At 53.2% G+C, this 22,442-nt stretch overlaps 1 protein-coding gene across 1 annotated transcript in view; it reads right to left on the reverse strand.

The window, feature by feature from the left end:
• BSN (bassoon presynaptic cytomatrix protein) overlaps positions 1 to 15,676 on the reverse strand; it is a 42,664-nt gene extending 26,988 nt beyond the window's left edge. The window contains exons 1-3 of the mRNA XM_057554976.1: positions 15,573 to 15,676; positions 13,921 to 14,086; positions 13,678 to 13,830 (exon numbers count right to left, since the gene is read on the reverse strand). Coding sequence (XP_057410959.1) covers positions 13,678 to 13,830; positions 13,921 to 14,086; positions 15,573 to 15,676 — 423 coding nt within the window. The remainder of the gene's footprint in view (positions 1 to 13,677; positions 13,831 to 13,920; positions 14,087 to 15,572) is intronic.
• Positions 15,677 to 22,442: the final 6,766 nt, after the last annotated feature.

Below are 22,442 nucleotides of genomic sequence, written 5' to 3' on the forward strand. Positions count from 1 at the left end.
AGCACAGGCAGGGGCACCAAGCCTGGCTCCGGTGTTTCTGGGCTGCCAGGAAGTGGGCTGAGGGACAGATAGCACTGCCCTGCCCTCTAGGAGCTGCCAGGTGCGTGGAGCCAAGCAGAGGCAGTCACATACTCCCCACACCCAACTACCAACACACTGCCTGCCAGACTGCCTGCCAGGGTCCTCCCCACGCCACTGGCTGTACCTCAGACCTGCGTACATCATCCATCTCCACATCCCGCCTCACCAATCCATGCTCCCATCCTCCTGGCTGGATGACCCCAAAAGCCTCCAACTGGTCACTTTCTTTCCCCTGCTGCCCCCTTCAGGCTGTTTCCACACAGCAGCCAGAGTGACCTTTTAAAATATAAACCAGGAGGGAAAGCATGGCCCTAGAACAGTGCCTGGTATGCAATAGGTACTCAATAAAAACTTGCAGAATGAATAAAGAAGTGAAGAGTAATAGGTGCGAGAGGGAGGCATAGAAAATAAAAAGAAACCATGATTCCTGTCCTAGAGGAGCTTAGAGTCTAGCTGAGGAGACAAGATATAAATGAGCAATCTTGAGAGCAAAATAAGTGAGGGCAAAGTAATGCAATGTAAGTGACGTAAGTAGAATAAAAAAGCCTTTTGCTTTCTTAAGGAAGAGAAAATTTTTTAAAGAAAATGGGATAATTTGTGCCTCCAGAATAAACAAGCCATGTGTTTCTGTTCACATGATGGGCGTGTAGTTTCTCTCTGTCATTAACTCCTCCCTAGGACAGCAGGCTCATGACTCAGGTTGGGCCAATCACTGGTTGCAGCTAGGGGTGCAGGGATGGGCATGTGACCTTGCAAACAGGGCCAATCAGAGCCCTTCCATATTACTGGGTGAGTGAACAACAGGAGATAGGCTCACTCATCAGAAGGACATAGCCTTGGAGTGGTCAGTAGCCTTCTTGCCCAGCATGCAGAGAGGCACTAACGATGAAATCAAGAGACAGTCGGAAGTGGAGCTAAGACTAAGAGGAACTAGCAGAACTGACGACTTTACTCAATTCCCTGGATCCAGCTCTGCCTTAAGTCTACCCTTGGACTTCCAGCTACATGAGCCAATATCATCTTCCTCCAAAAATCCACATACAAATCAGAGAATGTCATTTACAGGCTCAAACCCCTCTAGTGGATTCCCACCACACTTAACCATGGGAACTCTTTACTGTGACCCATGAGGCCCCCGATCTACCCCAGCCTATGCCTCTCTCTGGCCTCCTTTCCTACCCTCTCCCCTTTGCTGTCTCACCCCAGACACGCCGGACCTCCTGTTCTGCCAAGTGGTCCTCTGAGCTCTCTTCTGTAACCAGGGCCTTTGCACTCACTCTTCCCTCTGCCCCCGGGTGCTGCTAGCTATGCAGGTCTCAACCGAGTATCACTTCACCAACAGGGCCCTCCCTGGCCACACAATCGAAAATACCTGGGACTTCCCTAGTGGTCCAGTGGTTAAGACTCCACGCTCCCAGTGCAGGATGCCCGGGTTCGATCCCTGGTCAGGGAACTAGATCCTGCATGCTGCAACTAAAGAGCCCACATGCCGCAACTAAAGATCCCACACGTGGCAACGAAGATCCCGCATGCTGCAACTAAGACCCGGCACAGCCAAATAAATAAATACATAAATAAATATTTTTAAAAAAAAGAAAGAAAGAAAATACCTCCGAAGCACTCTGTAGGTAATCACCCATTTTATCCTCTTCACAGTACTTATTCTTTCCCAAAGCTTCTGCTACTTTGTCCCTTTGGGTGTCTCCTGTATCCTTGCCCCACCCATGAGCTCTTGTTTAGGTGGTCTTGGGACAGTGCACAGTGTGTGGCACACAGTAGGGATCACTCCAGAAATGCTTGCTGTGGGATTAATCCTGACAACCTATTAATAGGGGCATAGCTCTTGCAAGGCCGCAGCCATGAGAATGGAGATTCAGCATCCCATGAGGAGGCTTCTCCTTCTCAACCAGAAAGGCAGAGGCCAAGTCCGCTCATCTATGGTTGAGCAGCCAGAGTCTTTGAAAGCACCACAGTGGCCCAGTTGCCAGGGAAAGGTCCCGTCTGGTCCCTGGGGCAGAAAGCTCCTTCTGCCCACCCTCAGGGGTGCCTCCAGCCCTGCTCTCTGCCTTGAGGTCACAGGGCTGTGCTGCTGCCGCTGTGGCTGACTTGCCAGCAGCCCAAGAGCAGCATCCAAGGAGTAGGGAGAAGACTGCACTTTGATGAGTACCCCCTGGCACCCTGCACCACACAGGGCATGTTCGCAGGCATTCTTGCATTTTATCTTCACAGTAGAGAAAACCAAGGTCTAGTATGATTTAGCCACCAGCTTTCACAGTAACCCAGCTTGGAAGTGGCACTCCTGGCAAGACTGGCCCTGCCAGCCCTGCCCAGCTCCTGAGCTGCAGGCTGCAGCCTGCGGCCTTTTGCATGTCTGCCTCTTCTGCAGACCACTTAGCCTCATGCAAGTCAAGTCATGGGTCTAGAAGTTGCCCCTGCGAAACTCAAAAGACCAAGCCTGGCTCTAGAAACCATGAGAACAGTGATGCCGCAGCACTGGGGAGTGAAGCCATCCCCCAAACCGGGAACTGTTGACTCATCTAGATGCTTTGAAGACCCAAGGCAGCTTTGTCTACCTTTGGACAAAGAAAGCTACAGAGGAAACAATCTGTGTCCCTGGGACTCAGCCCAAAGACTCCTTTAGAAAAGTCATTTTTGGTGAGGGTGATGGGGGTTCACTCCCATCAAAAGCGGGAGCTCCCAGGAGCAAGCTGTTTTGGCTCACCCTCAGAGGGACCCTGGGAGATGGTTACCCTCTTGAGGGGAGGCCTAGGTCCTGGCCCAGGGCGGCAGCCACAAACTCAGTTCCTGTGGTGGGTGCGCAGCCCACACTGGAGGTCCCGTCTCTGCAGCACGCCCTGAGGTGGGACTTCCCGGGAAGAGGAATCTGAGAGGTAAGGCTCTTTCTCCTGGGACTTCAGGGTGACCCTCCTTTGGGTTCTGGACAGGGTTGAACAAGGGCCTGTGCTAAAACTCCTGCACTCACCACCAGAACCTTCCCTTACCCAGCCCCCATCACCCAGGCTGTCACAGGCGTCTCACCTAAAATAGAACCTCTCCAAGAAACAGCTAAAACACCCCTCAGTGACTCATCTCCCAGATGGGCGTAGCTATTTCTATCCAGCCTCTTCCAGACAGCAGGAGCCTTGACCGTGCCCTCCCCCAACCCCTCCCAGGCTCAGGCCCAGGCAGATAGGGCCAGCACACAAGGCCACCCAAGGAGAAAGCTCGCTGGGGGATCTCTCTGAACCCAGCAAGACTTCCCTCTCTGCCTCCCCTGTGGAACTTCAGAAGCTTCAGAAGCTTGCTGGGAGGGGCTCATCCTCAACCTCTTCCTCCCTACTCCAAGGTCCTTACCCTGTGTTAGGGGGATGGAGGCTGTCCACTGGGTAGGGAGGGAGATGGCTGTGCACCACCAGCCCACCTGCCCACCTAGGCTGGGTATACATGACCAGGCCTGGGGCAGCTCCCCTGGCTCTGGAACCAACAACAGTGAGAGTCTTCCTCGGCTGGACACAGTGTCTGTGGCTCCTGGGTACCCTCCTAGCTGGCTGCCCACCAGAATCAGAGGGCATGGCCTTCTACCAGTGTGACAGGGAACCTGTCTTAGAGTCTTGTTATCAAATATCTCCATAAGCCCTTGGCCCATGGCCAGGAGGTGGGCAGGTCACAGACTTTATGTCCCAAGACCCAGAGATGGAGCTAAGGGGACTTCCCAGGGCTACTCTGAGGCAGATGGTTCTGCCTGACATCAGCTTCGGTCAAGCTGATCCTTCTTGCCAGCAAGGGGACCCATTGTGCCATCTCAGAGGCATAGATGCCCCTGCACCCAGCCCAGTGGGGGTCTGAGCAGCAGAGGGGATGGGAAGGCTCAGTGTGGTGTGCAGCCAAGAGCTGGTCCGCAGATAAGGGAAGCAGAAGCTACAGGAACATGGCTTCCCATAGGGAGCCAGTGCCTGCTCTGCCAGGAGCCGGCCAGAGATTCAGAAAAGCAGGCCTTGTGGGTTCCTGGCTCTGAAGGGACTTTCTCCCCGAGAAGAGCCTTTCTCAGCTGCTCCCTTACTTGCACTGTTCAATCACAGAAGGACAGCTAAGGCAGTGCAGCCTACCAAGGATCCAGAGGCCTGGGACCAGGCTGGGGGCTCTGTGAACCACACGTCTGCGTGGCCTCTCCCTGCAGCTCCCTCCACTGGGCTCTGGGGCAGGAAGGGGTGTGGGGAAACTTTTTGGGAGGGGTTTCTACATCTTTCCCACAGGGACACTGGTGGCACTGCACCTGCCACCCTGCGTCTCAGCCCCAAAGGGTGGGATCCAGCCTTGCACGTCCTATTTGGCCCCAAAGGATGCTGCCCAGGGAACTTGCTTCTGCTCCTGGGTGGGGCCTGCCGCACTGGCATCTCTGTGGCTACCAGGAAGCTCTGAGGGCCCCTAGCAGTAACAGGTTCTCTTTCCACCATCCCCTCCCACGTCCCCACCAGCAAGGAAGGAGGGTGGCAGACGTCACTTAGCCTGCCTTCCTGCAGAGAGCAGCGCTTGCCTCCGAGCCCAGCCCCACCTGGGAGAGCGGGCATGCAGGGTGTCAGATCACTGCACTGACATCATGCCTGATGCTGCATTCATTCTTTTTTCCATTTTGGTACAAGTTGAAACATCACAGGAGCAGCTTATAAATGAGCCTTCCCTGCTGGTGCCAAGTCTAGAGATTCCTGGGAGGGCCCCACCGGCCAGTGTGACCTCATGCTCTTCCGGGCTGTGAGTCACTCGCCAGGCCTCGACAGGAGGAGGCACATAGCCCACTGTGGGCTGGGAAGAAGGGTGGGCCTGTGCCCTCGCACTGCCCCTAGCATTGGACACATCACCTGCCTCATCCAGCATCTAGCTGCCCCAAGTCTGCCACCAATCTGCTTTACCTGTCAACTGGTTGACCTCAGGTTTAGGCGCGGGTACCACAGGGTCCCATAGAGCAGGGCACATTGATCCAGAGCTGGATCAGCCAGGCCTGGCCCACTGGGGAAGCCTGTGCCAATCTCATCAGGTAAGGACCCTGAGAGGGACCCTGGGAACCTGCCCAGCATCTGAGGCCAGGATTTGGGTCGTGGAGGCTGAACCCAATTGCTGCTTGGGGCTGGAAGGCCTCACTAGCCTGGAGCTCCATGAAAGGGAGAGAATCCATCCCCTTGCTGATCCTCCTCCACCTCCCGATATCCCTCAACTCCCCCCCGATCCTACCCCAGGCGGGCTCCCCTCCTTCCCTGGCCTGGGAAAAAATTCTCCTGTCCAGCACCGAGCCAACTCCCCTACACCCCATCCCCATACTCCTCTTGGACCCCAGACGACCTCTCTAGGAGAAGCTGCACTCCCTGGATTTCAGAATGTGGCAATGCCTCACCTTCTCTTTTTTTTAAAAAAATTTATTTATTTATTTATTTTTGGCTGTGTTGGGTCTTGTGTTGCTGTGCGCGGGCTTTCTCTAGCTGCAGCGAGCAGGGGCTACTCTTTGTTGTGGTACGCGGGCTTCTCACTGCCGTGGCTTCTCTTGTTGCGGAGCACGGGCTCTAGAGTGTGCAGGCTTCAGTAGTTGTGGCATGCAGGCTCAGTAGTTGTGGCTCATGGGCTCTAGAGCGTAGGCTCAGTAGTTGTGGCGCCCGGGCTTAGTTGCTCCGTGGCATGTAGGATCTTCCTGGACCAGGGCCCGAACCCGTGTCCCCTGCATTGGCAGGCGGATTCTTAACCACTGCGCCACCAGGTAAGTCCCTCACCTTCTCTTTAAACTCCCTAGGGCCCTCGGGACTCAGCCATTGGCTTCCCCACCCTGTTCCCCTCCTGGCTCCTGCTGCCTTCCAGGCCCCCTCATCATGCCCTCTAGTCTCAGAAGTCCTTGGCTCTGGCCTCCCAGGCTTCCACTGCACTGACTCCCACAGTCACTGCAGATGGCAGCCACCCACTAACCCGCCTGACACCTCTATCCCTCAGCCTCACCCTCAAACTTACCCTCGCCCAAAACTGTCTCTCCTCCCAAACTACCCCTGTGCCTGTCCTCCTCCAGCCTCCAGGTCGTCTCCTAGGCCTCCCCACTGCAGCAGGCCTGGGGCCTTGTGGAGACCTCCCCCACCGAGCCTCTGCTTTCTGTTCGTCCATGGGCCCTCTGCTTTCACATCCCTTCCTACCCCGCTGAATCTATGGTCTGCCGATCCTGTCACACTCTGCTCAATGTCTGTGCTCTCTTGACCCGTGTCTGCTCCAGAATTAGATCCAACTGCATACCTTTTTCTCCGGGCCTACACCTGAACAGCTGAATGGGTACCAGGCAAAGGGGCTCCACTGTAAATTAACTTATGTCCTAGCTTCTCCCGGGCCCCCCTGCTTCCTGGTTAACTCACTCCATCTCTCCAGTTAGCTTTTCTCCACAAAGGCTGGTTCAATTTCTCCATTCCCATCCCTGCCTGTCATCTTCCCCTGCCTTCTGGATCAAATGATGGCCCTGCTTCCAGTGTCTCAAAAAGGAGCCACATAATAGGATGCCTCCTCCACACTCAGGATCTAGACCTGCCTTTTCGGGGGCCCCACTCTTTCAATCATGCCCCATCTCCCACATGCCTAGGCATCGCTTTCCTCTCAGAGCTCAGATAGCACCACTGTCTCCTGCTTTTCAGAAACCCTCTCCTGCCTGCACACCTTCCCTAGTTACTGTCCGGGCTCTCTCCTCTCCTTCTCAGCCAAGCTTCTCGAGAGTTGACCACATAGATGAAGTTCAAAAAACACTGTGCTGAGTGAGAAAGGACTTACACAAAAGAGTCCATTCTGTATGATTCCATTTATATGAAGTTCTGGAATAGGCAAAACTCATCTATGGTAGATAAAAAATCAGAGCAGCAGTTGTCCCTGGAGGAGGGATAAGGATGGACAGGGATGGGGCCTGAAGGGACCTTCTGTGGTGAGGGGATGTTGTCTGTCTTGACTGGAGGGATTTGGGTGACACAGGTGCATGCTTTTGTCAAAGCTCACTGAATGGTACATTTAAGCTTTGTACATTTCATTCTATATAAATTTTACCGTAAAAAAAAACCCTTAAATACTGATCTCTAACTAATGAGAGGCTTACTGAAGTGTTTAGTGGGAAGTATACTGATGTCAGTATATGGCTGTGAATCTCCAAGGTCTCCAGTCCTGACCTGCCTGCACGCCAGGGCCTTAGATTTGTCACCCTATTGCACTCCACTTGGGTGCTCACAGACAACTCCAACTTGACACGACCCAAACAGAAGAATTCTCCATCTCCATCTCCTACCCCCATGTCCACTACATTTCCATAACCTGTCTGTTTAGCCTCCAAAATACACCAGGAATCTGTCACAGTTCCCCCACCATGACCATCTCTACCCCAGCCCCAGCCTGCCCCTACAGGCTATTCTCCACACAGCGGCCAGAGTGTGGGGTGTGTGTCTGTGTGCTGTTGTTGTATACATATACATCTATGAAGGGGAGTAAAACAAACATAACATAAAATGTGCCATTTTAGTCATTTTTAAGTGTAGATTCAGTGGCATTAATTACATATATGATGTTGTGCAACCATCACCGTTATCTATTTCCAAAAAGATGTTTTTAAATGCACACCTTACCCTCCCACTGCCATCATCCAAAACCCTTGACATCACATCTGGAGCCCCCAGCAGGATCCGCCTGCCCTCTGGACCTGGCTTGCTCCCCGGCCGTCACATGGGCCACATACTTCCCCTCAGGCCTTCCCTGACTCCACCTGTCTCTGGTCCAGCATCAGTCTAACAACTGCAGTCTAACCTCCCTTCCTTGTAGAAGTCCCAAAGAGTCTTGTCACAGCATCACAGCAAGTCCCACCAGCCCTCCTCCTGGTCCTCCACAACCCTGACCCCCAGGTGCGGCTGTGTGTTTGCGGGCGTGGTTACTGGTGAACGGGCTGCCTCTCCCTCTGGCCCGGAGGCTCCCCAGGGCTGAGCAACACATCTGCTGCAGCTCTGCCTGAATCCCAGTGTTGAGGACAATTCCTGGCTTATATATGGACTCAAAAAGCACTTGTGGAGGGAAGAAAGGATGAGAAGAAGGGAGAGGGCCACCCTCTGACTGAGTAGATACAAGCAGGCCTGCTCAGGCCAAAGTTTGAGCTAACAGACAGTAGAAACGGCAGAACCAACAGGTGACCAGCCAGCAACTGGCTACTTTATGGAGCTTTCCTCCTCTGCCTCTTCCTGCCTCTGGACCCCCTGCCTCTCCCCGTCTTGTCCCTTCTCCCTGCTTCTACTTTATTTCTCTCTTTCTACCCTTTTCACTCCATTCTTTTTCATGCTGTTTTCTTTTGCCCTCACATACAAAATCAGGTGTTTTAGGAATAAAATTTCCTATTTTCTGTTCTGATTTAATTTTACATTCATTCTTAGATAACTTTACAGCCCCCTTTCATAGCTAAAAGTTAAGTGCCATGCCTGACGGCCGCAGCTATAAAAAACTCCCACTCCTGAACAGCCACCTCTTCTGCCTGCCCCCAGTGGCTCTGGCCTCCACCCCATAGTGGCCCAAGCAAGGCGGCCAAGGGGCCTAGTTCCTGGGAGCAGGGACTGACAGCACGGCTGGCTGCCCAGGGCTGGCTGAAGCTTGGGGGGCATTTCCCTACTGACTCAAGAGATTGTTTGGGTCAAAGTGGCTACTGCCAGGCAAACCACCCAAGGACTAGACATACAGAGGGGAGAAAGGCCTCCCAAAGGGCCTGCCACCTGGAGATCCACTTCCTCTTTGTTTGGAGATGGAGAGGGGAAGGCTGGGCCCAGGAAGGAGGAGGACATCTCTGCCTCTCCTCAGCTCACCGCTGATCCATGTCCTTCTAACACCCGCTCCTCTTTCCTCAGTGGCCCAGGCGGCAGTGTGGCCAGGAGGGAGCAGAGGGAAGGGGGCAAGGCTGGTGGCTGCAGCAGAGGGATCTGTGCTGCACTCACAGCACCACCCCCGGGCCAGCTGGTGGCCCAGCCCTCGCCGGAAAAGAGTGGGATGCAGGCAGGAAAGGAAGAGGCTTGTGGCCACTGCATCTCTCCCTCCCTTCTCCGCACCACCCACCCTGGTATGTGTCTAAGCCCAAGGCTTGCCAATGGGGTGGGAATGGGGGAGGGCACAGTAGCTTGGTCTTGGCTTCGTCTCAGCAAAGTCTAGACCTTGGAATGGGCAAAGAAAGACCATGATCACTCTTCTGTAGTTTTCTTAGAGGGGCTTATAAGCGATTCTGACTAGAGCAAGGGAGGTTGAAGGCACATGGGCTGCCTGGACCTGCAAGGCTGGGGATAAGGTGGCAGCTCTGCTGCTACCCACAGGGGTAGAGGGTGGGCCTCCCACGTGCAGGCTACAGCCTCACTTTAGGTACTGTTCTGAGAGGATTCTGCTGACCCGACCGGGAAGCACAGGCGTGCAGTCAGCCCTGCCTCTGCACAGCACTTATTCCTGTGATGCTGTTGCTAGCGCGAGGACAGACTCCACTGAAGGAGTTCCAGGCCAGGATGTGCTGCTGGGGCTGCTCTGAGCAGGGCAAGGAGGCCCCTGAGGCGGCTGACAGAGACAGGCCATGCTTGCCCCCAGCCACGGCTTGTCCTCTCCAGGAGCTCACTCCCACCCCGCTGTCCACCCCGACCTTACCTTCCCCCTCCACCCAGCTGGCTCATGGCCACACCCGTCTCCTTCCCCTGGCTATCAGAACAGGTGGCTCTGTCCCAGAGGAGAAAGGGGTGGCAGGCCTGAATGCTGAGTTACCGAAGAGCAGACAGGTGGGCTAATGTGGCACAGAGCAGGCTTGGGGCATCGGCAAAGCCACTGAGGCTGGTCCCTGGACCCTGCTTCTCCTTAAACATTCGGGAGGTTTAAGGTACTTGTGTAAGAACCCACATCCAGGGAGAGAAGAGAACAGTCTTCCTGTCTTTTCCCCATCACTGGGCAGTGACTTGGCTTAAATGCTAACACCTCTGGCTTCCTGGTCAGTGCGTCCTCACAGGGAGGGTCTTTTGTGGGTGGTGAGAAATGTTCTGACCCCACAAGGAAACCCCCAGTCTTTTGCCATGGTTTCAAACAGATTAAATTATTTACCTGCCCTGAGCAACCAGGGCTGGAGATCTCCAGGAAAAAACAGCCTCCACCACGAAGAGTGGCCAGGATAGCCCTGCTTGCTACGAACCATCCTCAGCCCAGGCAAAAATGGACTATGAATAAGGAGAATGGGGATGGGAGTCCTTGGGGTAAAACTGGAGACCTAGCTACTGGTTCTGGGTCCCCAGCTCCCTTGCTCCAGAATGAATCAGAATAAACAAAGACTTGGTCTCCTCATCTGTAAACAGAGGGTGCTCTGAGCTGCTCCCCGACCTCCATGAAGTCTTAATGTGGTCCAGGCACTCAGACCCCCAGCAAAGTGCATGGGCAGGCATCTTCCTCTCAAGGCATCACAGCCTTGAGAACCAGCCAACCTGGGCACGGGCAGGACAGCAAGTGCCACATCTGTGTGAGTGTGGTACCCATCCAGCAGCCCCTGGGTCCACTGGCCAGAAAGCAGTGGTTCCAGATCTCAGACACTATTCTGGCCACATGGGGCTGACCTGTATGTGATTCTCATCTCCAGACCTGGTGTGCTGTTTCCACAGGACCCAGCTAAAGTAATAAGACCCTGACAGATGCCATGAGACAGAAAAACCAAAACTCTGAGTTCCAGTGACCATTGGCCCAGCAGTGCCAGTCTTTTCCTTCCTTCCTATTCCTTTGTCCTCACACAGCCATTTAGCATAACAGTTCTATCTGTGCTGCAACTTGAGTTACCAACCAGCCCCTGATTCTCTCCTTGTGACACACACGATAAAAGGTTCATTTTCCATGGTCTCATTTCCAAAGATCCAAGAGCAGATTCATTAGTGGTCTGAGAGGCATGAAACCCTCCAAGTCACTCGTGTGGTAGAAAGCTGAGGAGCAATGCATCCTGCTCACATGCCCTGATGAGGCTTCGGTGACCTTCAAGGCAGGATGCAGGACCCAGGCTACCTCGGCATTACCACACTAGCAGTTTCAGGCACAAGCTCACACCCCCAGACAGGACCCCAATTAAGCTGCCCAGTGGCCAGTGTCTGTAGGGCATCTGTGCTGGGACTGGCAGTCCCCCCACCACTTGCCACTCCAGCTGGGCTCCTCCTAGGAAGTGAGAAATCAAAAAAGGAAGTGAGTAATCAAAAAAGGAAGTGAGTGCTGGAGCTGAAATTCCTGGAAAAGGTCACTCTGCCTGAGCCCCTGCCACCTACACCAGCCTGACTTCAGAACCCGCCCCTTGCGCTGCCCAGAACCTCAGGCCAGGCAGGAGCCCAGCCCAGGACACCAGGGCAACCCCACAGACAGCCTTGTTGGCTGATGAACATCATGTTAGAAGGGCCAGAACAGATGTGGTTTGACTAAGGTGGATCTATCAGCAGGTATGTGGGCAAAACTTGCAAATGTGCTTTCTCGTTACGTGGAAGCGTGACCAGGGAGGTGAACCTGCTTTTAGTGACGTGACAAAGGGCAACTGCTCTGACTCAAGAACTAGGCTCTGCCAGCCCCTCAGGAAAATGGGCTGAGGGTTCTCCTCCTTGACAGGAACACCACTGAAAGCCAACCGTGAAGAAGAAAAGGTTCTGCTTGGAGACCATGGCAGAAAAGGGCATCCACCAGGTGAGAACCTGGAGAATGGTCAGCATTTCCCAAACTGAACGCCATGGAACAGCAGCCCCTAATGTTCCGTGAAAGCAAGTCTGGGAAACGCCACCAGCAACAGCCCTGTCTTAGAGCTCCTGCATGTATATGCCTTGAAGGACCTGGTCCGGAGGCCCACTCTTCACCAAACACTGTGAATCTGCAGTAAGTTGGAGGCCCCTTTCCTCCTGGCCCTGAGCCCCGGCTTCCTCCCAGCACAATGAGGCAGATGGACTGAGTGTCGCCAAGGTCCTCCCACTCTGCTGTTTTTCCAGGCACAGCCAAAGGCTGGCTCCCCTCCCACCTCACCAAAGGTCCTAGGCTGGGGGAGTCTGTTGTGTGGGAAGGACTGAGATGCCCACCAGGAAACTGGTGCCACTGTGTGCAGCTCTCCCTTGATCTCCGCCTACCCCACCCAGAGTCGTTCGGGTCCTGCCGCCCTAGTGAGCATCTCTGGAGGCTGGAACCTGGGGGGCAGGGCCAGCACAAGAGGGGGATCCCCACAGCAGCCTCTCTCATCCCTGCCTGCCAAGCCTCCCTGCTCCTGTGAGGCTGGGTGCTTCTGGGTTCTCGCTAGCAGAAACACCCAGGTGAGCTTCCCTGGCCTTAACCACACTGTTCTAAATACTGAGGAGCAACACTTACCTAACTGATCAGTGCAGGGATGGGCTGTTTCTAATCACGGATGTAATAATCACAAGTGTGCACGCCTCCTCAGAAAGCCCCCACACTCCAGGAGTGATTGCAAACGCACTGAATCATCTCCCCACACCGGCAGCTCCTTCCTCGGAATCTCACACTTACCTCTCGCAAAGCACACGTCCCACACCCACAGCACCTCATATCACAAATAGACCCCAACCTGTGAACAATTATTCTCACTCATCCCCCCACCCATGTGGTCCAAACGGCTCCTGCTGCTGATAATCCCAGCTGCGGCCATGCAGTCACCACTCTCCATCCGGCCCAAGGGCAGAGCCCTGGGGGAACGACCAGAGACTTCTGTGGGTTACCATGGAGGAGAGGGAGGAAGCTGACAAACCCACTCATTTCAAAGGCATGGCCCCAGCCCAGCTAGTATATTGGGGCACCCAGCCTCCATGGCACCAAAGAGAGGCTCAGGGGCTTGGCTGAGCATCCCACAGCAACTCAAGGCATCCCAACACAGCAAGGGTGGGGCTGGGGACCCAGGGTCCTTTGGGGGAGAACGGAGGCCAATCACATGGAAATGGCCTTGCAGTGGCCTCTTGGTGAGTGTAGGACACTGTCTCCACGTGGATGCTTGGCCCCCAGTCTGGGTCTCTACTTTACCCCAAGGTTGTTTCTTGGGATGGGTAGCTGCTCTGCCCCATCAGGCCCCAGCTTACTGGAACGGAAGCCCAGAGGAGGTGGTTCCTGAAGCCCAGGTGGGAGGCAGTTTCCTGTCTCCCTTAACACCTTGCTCCCCTCACTGGCATCCCTCTCCAAGACCCACTGTCAGGGAGAGAGGCTGGCTGACGGCCAGGGAGACTTGCCTCCCTTTGGGCCCTGCAGCTGCTCATGGCCCTCTCCAAATGAGCATCCACTGGGAAAAGTTGTCCATAAGACTGTCATTGGCCCTCCCTAAGGCCATTTTTCCAGGTCAAACTTGGACCAGGTAAGAAAGCGTCTTCTACTCAGGACTGAGCCCAAGCTTTCAGTAGGTGCAGGAATACCTCAGGACATCTGGGGCCAGGACTTTTTCTCTGCTACCACATCTGGGAGCCAGAATGCAAGCCCTGGGAAGACACAGAAGCTGATGGCCAAGGGAAATGACCAGGAAAAGAGAGCTGGTGAAAAGGGGAAACAGGGGAGGCCTGGGAAGGCAGGTGGGGTGGAGGAAGCCGGCGCAGAGTTGATTACCTGGGTGAGGTGAGGGTTGGGGTTGAACCCACACTGGTTGCAGACCTTGTTGTGACACTGGGTGCAGGTGTTGAAGTTTGGCTGGCTGGGGGTTGACGTGAGATCCGAGGTCTTACATATGGGACACAGCGTGCTGCTGGGAAGGGGGGCGATCTGGGGGACGGAGTAGGGTGATGTGGGGGTGCTGCCTCTGTCCGGTGACACAGAGGGGGACCGCCCTGATCTCTGCGTCCTGCTGTCTACCTGCAGCGTCCTGCGGGGGCCATCAGCCTCCTGGCCTGCTGGGCCCTGTGCCCTCGTCTCCTGGGGGCTCTCACGGCTGGGAGCAGGAGCAGAAGGCTGCTTCGGGGTTGGGGAAGCTGCTCTCTGGCTACCCAGGGGCTCCTTGGGGTCCAGTCTCCTGGAAACGCTGAAATGACATTGAAAATGACAATGTTAGAGATATACCTTAGAGAAGTCCCCTGCAGAGGTCTCCACCAACCTAGGTGACTCTGCCAAGCCCCGTCGCCACCCTCCTCTGCTGCCCAGTGGCATCATCACAACCCCCACTGGCCGAGTGCTGACTGACAAGTGTCCCCCGACTTGAACCCTCAGCACCAGGCCATGTGGTTGGCTCATGAGTGTCCCCTCTTACATCCCACTAAAGTGCAGAGTCTGATTCAGTAGGTCTGGGGTGGAGTTTGCACTTTTAAGAATCTCTAAGGTACACCAATAAAGATGTTAAAAAAAAAGAATCTCTAAGGTGATGCCTTTACTATAGTCTGCAGACTACACTTTGAAAACCAAGGCTCTAAACCTATACATTAGTAACACCTAGGCTGATTTTAAAATTTCTGACTCTCAGACTGCACCCCAGACAAATTACATCAAAATCTGTGGGGACAGGACCCTGGCATTAGTATTTTTTCCCTCCCTACGTGATTTCAACATGCAGCTAGTTTAGAGCTACTTCCCTGGCAGGTCTGTTACATTCTGGCTTGTCCACTTCAGAGGCCGACCCCAGGAAGTTAGAGTTGAGGGTGGGGAGGCACTCCAATGCCCAGTTAATGTCATCTCCAGCAGGGACAATGGAGCCTTCCTTCTGGCAGTCTTCCAGCAGGTCTAATGCCAGACCAAGTCCATCAAGATGGATGAAGTGTTACCTTTCTGCTAGTGCAAGGCAGGGTGGGACCGGAGTTCTAGGATCCAGGCCTTGAGGAACCATCGAGGGGGGTTGGGGTCAATACGCCTGACCCCAACCTCCATCCGACATGGCCCTGCTGCAGCAGAGCCAGCAGAGTTGAGTAGTTCAATGAGGTAGAAGGCAAACCATCAAGCTAAACTCAATGCCCTATATTCCTTCTCATTTGACCCAATTTCAGTTCATTTCTGCCAGTTTTCCAATTTGAAAAAAGCCAAGCACAAAAAGCCAAAAGCAATGCTTCATATTGCTTCCCTGAAATTCGATACTTGCTTCAGTCTGTATTCATTTGGGTGGATACTGGCACCCAGGCGACAGGGCAGCCTGGCTGAGAGCCACTGCAGAGGCCCAGCCACAGCCACCTGTGGAGCATCCTGGCCTGGCCCCTTCAGCCCCAGTGTTCCTGGTCCTTGTAGGGTCTGACTAATAGGAGGGGATTCTAAGTTTGCTGCCTTTATATGAAGACCATCTGCTTGCCAAAAAATTCAGGAGCCAACTGTAGGATGTCTTAGGACAAGCTATTTCAGAGGGGAGACGAGGAGCCCCCCCTGGCGAGGCCCACTTCAAGACACTCTGCAGTCCTTCTTCCTTTCCGAGGAACTGCTGGGGAAGAGACACACCCTTGGTCTAATTAAGACTCTTCCAGGAAAAAGAAACACTGTTGAATGTCCATCAACCAACAACAGCATACACCCATCCATCCAGTCTCACAGACCTGCCACTTTCTTCTTCAGTGGGATAACCAGAGTCTGAGTCTAGCCCCTCTGAGCCACCTTTGCCACCAGCTGTGAGGCCCAGTGTGGTGGTGGCTGCAGCCATCTCTGGCCCACACTTGGAACCTGGACTCTAGGGCCTTTCAGTAGACTAATTTCTAGGTATCGTAAAGAAATAATTCCACTTGGTTAAATTCATAATTTCATTGTTTACTTAAATTATTTGGGGCTAGAATTTAAAAGCAGCCCTTGAAAGCCAATCAGAAACGGACTTCCCTGGTGGTCCAGTGGTTAAGACTCCACGCTCCCAATGCAGGGGGCCTGGGTTCGATCCCTGGTCAGGGAACTAGATCCCGCATGTAGCAAAGAAGATCCTGTGTGTCGCAACTAAGACTTGGCACAGCCAAATAAATTTAAAAAAAAATTTTTTTAAAAGCTAATCAGAAGCTACGAAGAGCCCTTTATAACATGTGAAGAGACTGTAGCCCCTTCTCAGGCTGTGCAAGGTCAGTGGTTTCTCCTGAGAAACTTAGCAATTTCTACTGTGTTTGTTTTGCGTGAGGTGTGACAGGCAATCTTCCGTGTACACAGTGACTTTTTAATTCAGTGTTGCATCACAGTGTAGTCTTTCTGGGGGCATTTTATGTGACACTTAGGGATCCAAATTCAAGTTAACTTTCAACTCAGCTGTGGTGACAGTGAATAAACAAACAATGCCCACTGCATCCAGCAAAGTCTGCACTGGAAGGGCAACGCTCCCTGCACAGAGGCCTGATGTGTGTTCACACATCACATGGCGACTGTAGTTGACACCTGGCAATCACAATACACGCCCATGAGCCCTTCACTCTCCAGTCTCCTGGATGATTCCTCACACCTCTCCTTGATCTGCAAGCCGCCAGCATGTCCCTCCCTCTCCTCGCTGTCACTGACGACTTGCTCACCATCTCGCAGGGAAAGCGGGAGCCACTGGAGGGGAATTTGTACATCTAAGGCCTCTTGGCGTCTGTCCCGCTGTGTTTGCCTGTCTCCTGTTCCCAAGGCCCACTTCTCACCTTCACAAATTCTCCCCTCTCCTTCACCGTCCATGTTTACCTCTCTATTTGGATGATTTCAATGGCCATACAAACATGTGTCTCCCATCTTGAAAAAGAAAAAAGAACTTTGGCCCACTTTCCGCCTCAGCTACTGCCTCATTTCTCTGCTGCTCTTTACAGCAAAACTTCTTGAAAGAGTGGTCTCCACTCACGGCCTCCAGCCCCTCTCCTCCCTTCCTCTCAACCAATACAGCCTGGCTTTTGCCCATCCTTCCACAGAAATCGCTCAAGTGACAGTCACCGGTGGCCTCCACATCATCAAATCTGAGAGTCGCTTCTCAGTTCCTCCTCCCACCTGATCATCCCCTGACCAGCAGCGGAACTTGACAGCACTGAGCATTCCATCCTTCCTGAAATAAGCTCTCCACTCGCCTCCCGGAACACCACCCTCTCCTGGGCGACCTCCTCCCTCCTGGCCATACCTTTCCAAGCTCTTCTGCAGGGTCTTCCTCGTGTCCCAAACGAGGGACTCCACTTCCTACATTGCAGGGACTTAGCTTTTGTCCACACAAGCATTTCCGAGTACACAAACCCCTGAGGCTCAAGACCCACCCAGACTCAAGGCTTTAACTCCCACTCCACACTGATAACTACAAATGTGTGTCTGGCCCAGACTCCTCCCCTGAGCTCCTCCCTTGGCTCACTGCCAACTCTACATCTTCACTGAGATGTCTTACAGGCACCTCAAACTTGCTGTGTCCAAGCTGAGCCCCTGATCTTCCCACAAATGTGCCCCTCCCCATCTTCCCCTTGGAGTCTCTGACTCCCTTCTTCTCTCAGTCCATGTCAATCATCAGTAAATCTTGTGGGCTTCAGCGTCTGGCCACTTCCTCTGCCTCCTCGCTCCACCCGTCAAGTCACCGTGCCCTCTTTTTTTTTGCACAAGCTGGGTTGCTCCCACTTGCCCCCCTACGTGGCAGTCTTCACCATGCGGCAGCTGGGATAATCCTTTACGTACACAAATCAAACCACTTCCCTTGTCTGCTTAAACCTTCCTTTCCCTCCCACAGGAAAAGCCAAAGGCTTTACAATGGTCCATGAGGCCCCATGAGATTTGGGCCCTTTCCCTCCAGCCTCATCTCCTACTATCTCTCTCTCCCTGTGTCCACTTCCCTTATGCCAGGCCCACTCCTGCCTCCGGGCATCTGCATCTGCTGGCACTCGCGCTCTCTCAAGTCTTTGCTCTGGTGGCATCGTTTCGGAGACACTTTCCTGGACCACCCTATTTAAAATGCAGCTTCCATCCCTTCTGCCTCTTTGTTCTCCATGGCACTGAGCACCTTCCGACTCATCATATACTATATATGTTGCTTCTGTGCACCCTCTGTGGTCCCTGCATTAGCCTGACAGCGCTATGCGGGCAGGGCCTCTGTGCTTTCTCCACAGCTGCACCCCGGAGCCTAGCACAGTGCCCAGCACGTGCTGGACGCTCAATACATGTTTCCTGGATGGATGGACTGCAGTCACATCACGACTCAGAACATTAAAATGTGGCCCCAGGGCTTCCCTGGTGGTGCAGTGGTTGAGAATCTGCCAATGCAGGGGACACGGGTTCGGGCCCTGGTCTGGGAAGATCCCACATGCCGCAGAGCAACTAGGCCCGTGAGCCACAATTACTGAGCCTGCGCGTCTGGAGCCTGTGCTCCGCAACAAGAGAGGCCGCGATAGTGAGAGGCCTGCGCACCGCGATGAAGAGTGGTCCCCACTTGCCACAACTAGAGAAAGTGCTCGCACAGAAACGAAGACCCAACACAGCCATAAATAAATAAAAAATAAATAAATAAATAAAAATTTAAAAAAATAAAATAAAATAAATTAAAAAAATAAAAATAAAATGTGGCCCCAAAATGTGTTCGAGCTGAGGAGACATGGCATGTGACAGGTATGCACTCGGTCCTCCGCTGGATCTGACCTCACGCAGGACAGAATGACAGGAACAACACCTGGAGTCCTCTCTGGCCAGGGGCTGCACCCCCAGTCCCACCACATAGAACACTCCACTTGACCATGGCAAAGGTGATACTAATCGGGCCCTCACCATGAGCACCACATGTGCCAAGCACCTGTCACATATTAACTCCTTTAAGCCTCATAGCAAATCCATGCGGTAGGATCCAATTTGCCTATTTTACAGACAAGGAAACTGCCACACATAGAAGTTATGGAACTTGCAAAGCTATTATGACCTGTAAGTGGTGGCACTGGGATTCCAATATCAAGGCCACCAGTCCATGTCCCTAACCATGTCCTACACCACCTCTGGGGGAGCACAGTGAGGCTATGGAGGGGCGGGAAGCACTGCAATTTGGATTCTTTGGATTCTTTTTTCTTTCTTCTGAAGAGCTGTTTAAGTGGAAACTCCCTCAGAAGCGGTCTCTGACATTTTGCTTCTCACTGTAGCCCAGGCCCCAGCACCATGCTGGGCACTGAGTGGACACTCAATAAGTGTAGATGCAAAGTAAACAGGAAGTCATATGGCAGTGCAGTGAGCTCATGGAGTGGGGCTGAGCTAGGGCAGTGATGTTACTTAGTTATGACAACTTCCCCTGGAGTTTGGCCAGCAACGCTGAGAGACTCATAGAGAAAACCACATTCATTCACTCATTCATTCGAGCATTCAGTCATTCGCAAACATTCACTGACCCCTGGAATGATAGTTCCAGGCCCTGTGATAGGTACTGATGGTAAGAATGGATTACGTCTCTTACAAACGAAGGTAGGTCCACAGGTGTTCGTTGTATTGCTATCCTTTACATCTTACACATATTTTGTCAGTGTTCTTATATTCTCTATAAACACCTATTCAATATTTAACTAAAATAAATGTTTTTAAAAAGTGAATCAGACAGGGATCCAGTCTTCTGGGAGCCTCCAGTCCAGAGAGGAGACAGATGTGCAAACAAATCACTGTAAGACACCTCCACACAATCCAGGGAAGGCAGAAGTCTGACAAGGCTTTGAGGACTAGGAGACATCTAAACCAGGTCTTAATGGATGGGCTGTTCTCCCCAAGGTAAAGGGCAATCGAAGCAGAGAAGAAAGCACTTGCAACGGCCCAGAGGCCTGACAAGGTGTAAGTCAGTGCTATTCTCAGCACCTAGAACAGCTCCTGGCAACAGTGTGCACCCAACTACCAGGACTACATGGGAAGCTCAGAGCTAAAATAGGAAGGGCCAGGAGAGCAGGGCCTCCAAGCTTTTCAAACAAGGGAGTGCTCCAGCTCTGCGTCAAGGAGATGGTGGAGGCAGGGAGACAGTGAGAATAAGGCAACAGCCCAAAAGATAGTCCAGGGACCAAGAGGGAGGGAAGGCTCAGCAGGGGTATTCTGACCTGGGGTCTAGGGAGGAGTGGTTCTTTTGATTGAGACGGAGGATCCAGGGAGAGAAGCCAATTGGTGGGTGGAGGTTGGGGAGTGAAATGGCAAAATCACGAGGTTGAGTTTGGTTTTGCTGAGTTGGTGGTCTTCAGGGGGCATCCAAGGAACATCAGGAAATGGGTCGGAGCTTGGGTTCAATTCAGACAAGTCTAGATATTTTTATCTGGGAGAGTTAAGGGTTCAGTTCACAGGCGAGCCTCAGGGGATAAAGATCACATGGAGAGCAGTGGTCCAGAAAAGATTTGTGGGGAGCATCAACATTAATGGGAGCAGAAGGGGTATCAGAAACAGAGAGGTCAGAGAAAGGAGAACAACAAGAACACAACCCCCAGGGTCAGAGAAGTTCCCATAAGGAGGAGCATTCAACGACATGCTCCTGAGTCTACGTCCCTGAGGGCTGAGAAGCCTCAGAAGCTCTGAAGGAAAAGGCTACACCCACGAGGGCCATGAGCCCTCTCCCACTCAGGCCCTTATCCTCAAGACAGGCCAGTTCTCTATCCTGCTGACCACAAGGGCCCATCCATGGCCAGAGATCCAGATTTGTCTGTGACACTCTACTGGACACAAGTCCCAAGGGGGCCAGGGTTGAAGTAGCCTAGGGCCTCCTGGGGAGGGCAGAGGAATGCCCTCCCCAGGAGGCCCTCCTTAACAAAGGTCTCCACTGGGTGCAGAAGGGAGGGAGGAAGGGAGGTGTCCACAATCGGGACCCAGCCCAGCCCCAGGGAAGACCTGGCTTCATGGATATGGCTCATCAGTAGTGAGAGCCCTGGAGGCCAGTGCTCCTCCCAGCAGCCTCCAGGAGTCCTGCTCCTTGAGGAGGGCTGGGATGAGGACAGGTGAGCAGGAGGGGAGAGGGACACTGCCATAAAGTGGAAAAGACACAGGAGGACAGGCAGGTTAAGAAGGAGGGAGAGGGCAGAGATATGAAGGAGTGGCTGGAAGACAAGCAGGGGAAGACTAAAAATGCCTTATCCAGGATAGATATTTTAAAAAGATGGCCAAGAAAGGTAGAGGATGTAAAAATTGCTGTATTTGTACCAGGTTTCCTCCCTTTCAGCATTTAAGGCTACTGACTAATCAGAAACAAGTCTTAAAGCTAGCTAGCAGGGCAGGAAGAAGCCCCTGCCACAAGGCCAATCCCGTCGGCCTCCCCACCAGCTCTCCTCAGTACCCCTGTGGGCTTCTGTCCCATACCATGACCACTGCCGGGAGGAATAATCCAGTCAAAAGCTGGACTCCCCTCTGTCAGAAACTCCCAAGAGAGGCATGAGGCCGACAAGCTCCAGTGACCAAAGATGCTCAGACACCAGGTATGTCCATAAGGGCAGGGCCACCAGGGAGAGCCGTGGCTGCCCTAGTCCATGTGGGAAGGAGCCTGGAGGCCCTCTGGTGGCTGCAGTCAGGGAGGGCCTGCTCAGGCTGGGCAGACTGGCAGGAAAAGCAGTAAGAGACCGTGTGAGCTCCCAAGGGAAAACTAGGCTGGGTTCCACATGGCAGCATTCTAGAGCATGCCCCCTGCCACCTCCAGTTGAATACTTGAAAGAGAAATATTTCACACAAATAAATGGCTGCCTTTGCTCACCAGGAGGGGACTGAATTTAAAGAAACTGTTTTTCTAAGAGCAGCCGGAAGAGTTCCCACAGCTTCAAACAAGGTTTTGATAAATTCCTGGCTGACCTTTCTCTAACAGGCAATTATGGCCAGGAAGATGCTATGGGAGGATTTCTCCTTTAAGGTCCAGGCCAGGAAGGACCTCTAGGCCAGCCCAGCGGCCCCCGTGTATCCAGGCAGAGAAGCAGGGGCTGCAGAACGGTGGGCACCAGGATCTAGGTCCTGGGTCCTGGAGCAACTCTCTCAGGAATGGATGGGAGAATTCAGAAAGTTTGAGTTTTAAAAAAATGCCAGTTTTCACACAAGAAAACATTTCTTGACCTGCCCAGCTTTCAGGCCACTGGCCTCCTGCCTTTTTGATCATGGGTCCCTGGTAGGGATAAGAGTTGCTGCCATCAGACACAGCCCCGGGGAAGCTGCCAGCATAAGGGGAGACACCAGCAGGAGGCTGAGAGCAAGATGGGACCCAGGCCATAACTACAAGGAAAGCAAGCCCTGGATACCTCATTCCCCAGCCTTGAGGCCTATCTGGGTCCACTAGGTTGAGAGCATTTCTCAGGACAATCTGATTTGGCCTTGGTTCCCTTTAGGCCCAGTCAGTCTCCAGAATCCAAAACAAGGATGGGAAATAAAGGTAACTTTCCTCTAACCCCATTAATTGGTAGAGACTGCCTGGAGGGCTGGGTTTGAGAAAGATCAGTGGGAAAGGCTGTTGCCACCAATTAGAAAGGTCTGTCATGAACCCAGGAGTAGGGCACATAAGCACAAAGCCCATGAACTTGTCATCC

The sequence above is a fragment of the Balaenoptera acutorostrata genome, chromosome 10 (genome assembly GCF_949987535.1).
Source record: "Balaenoptera acutorostrata chromosome 10, mBalAcu1.1, whole genome shotgun sequence".
Classification (NCBI taxonomy): domain Eukaryota; kingdom Metazoa; phylum Chordata; class Mammalia; order Artiodactyla; family Balaenopteridae; genus Balaenoptera; species Balaenoptera acutorostrata.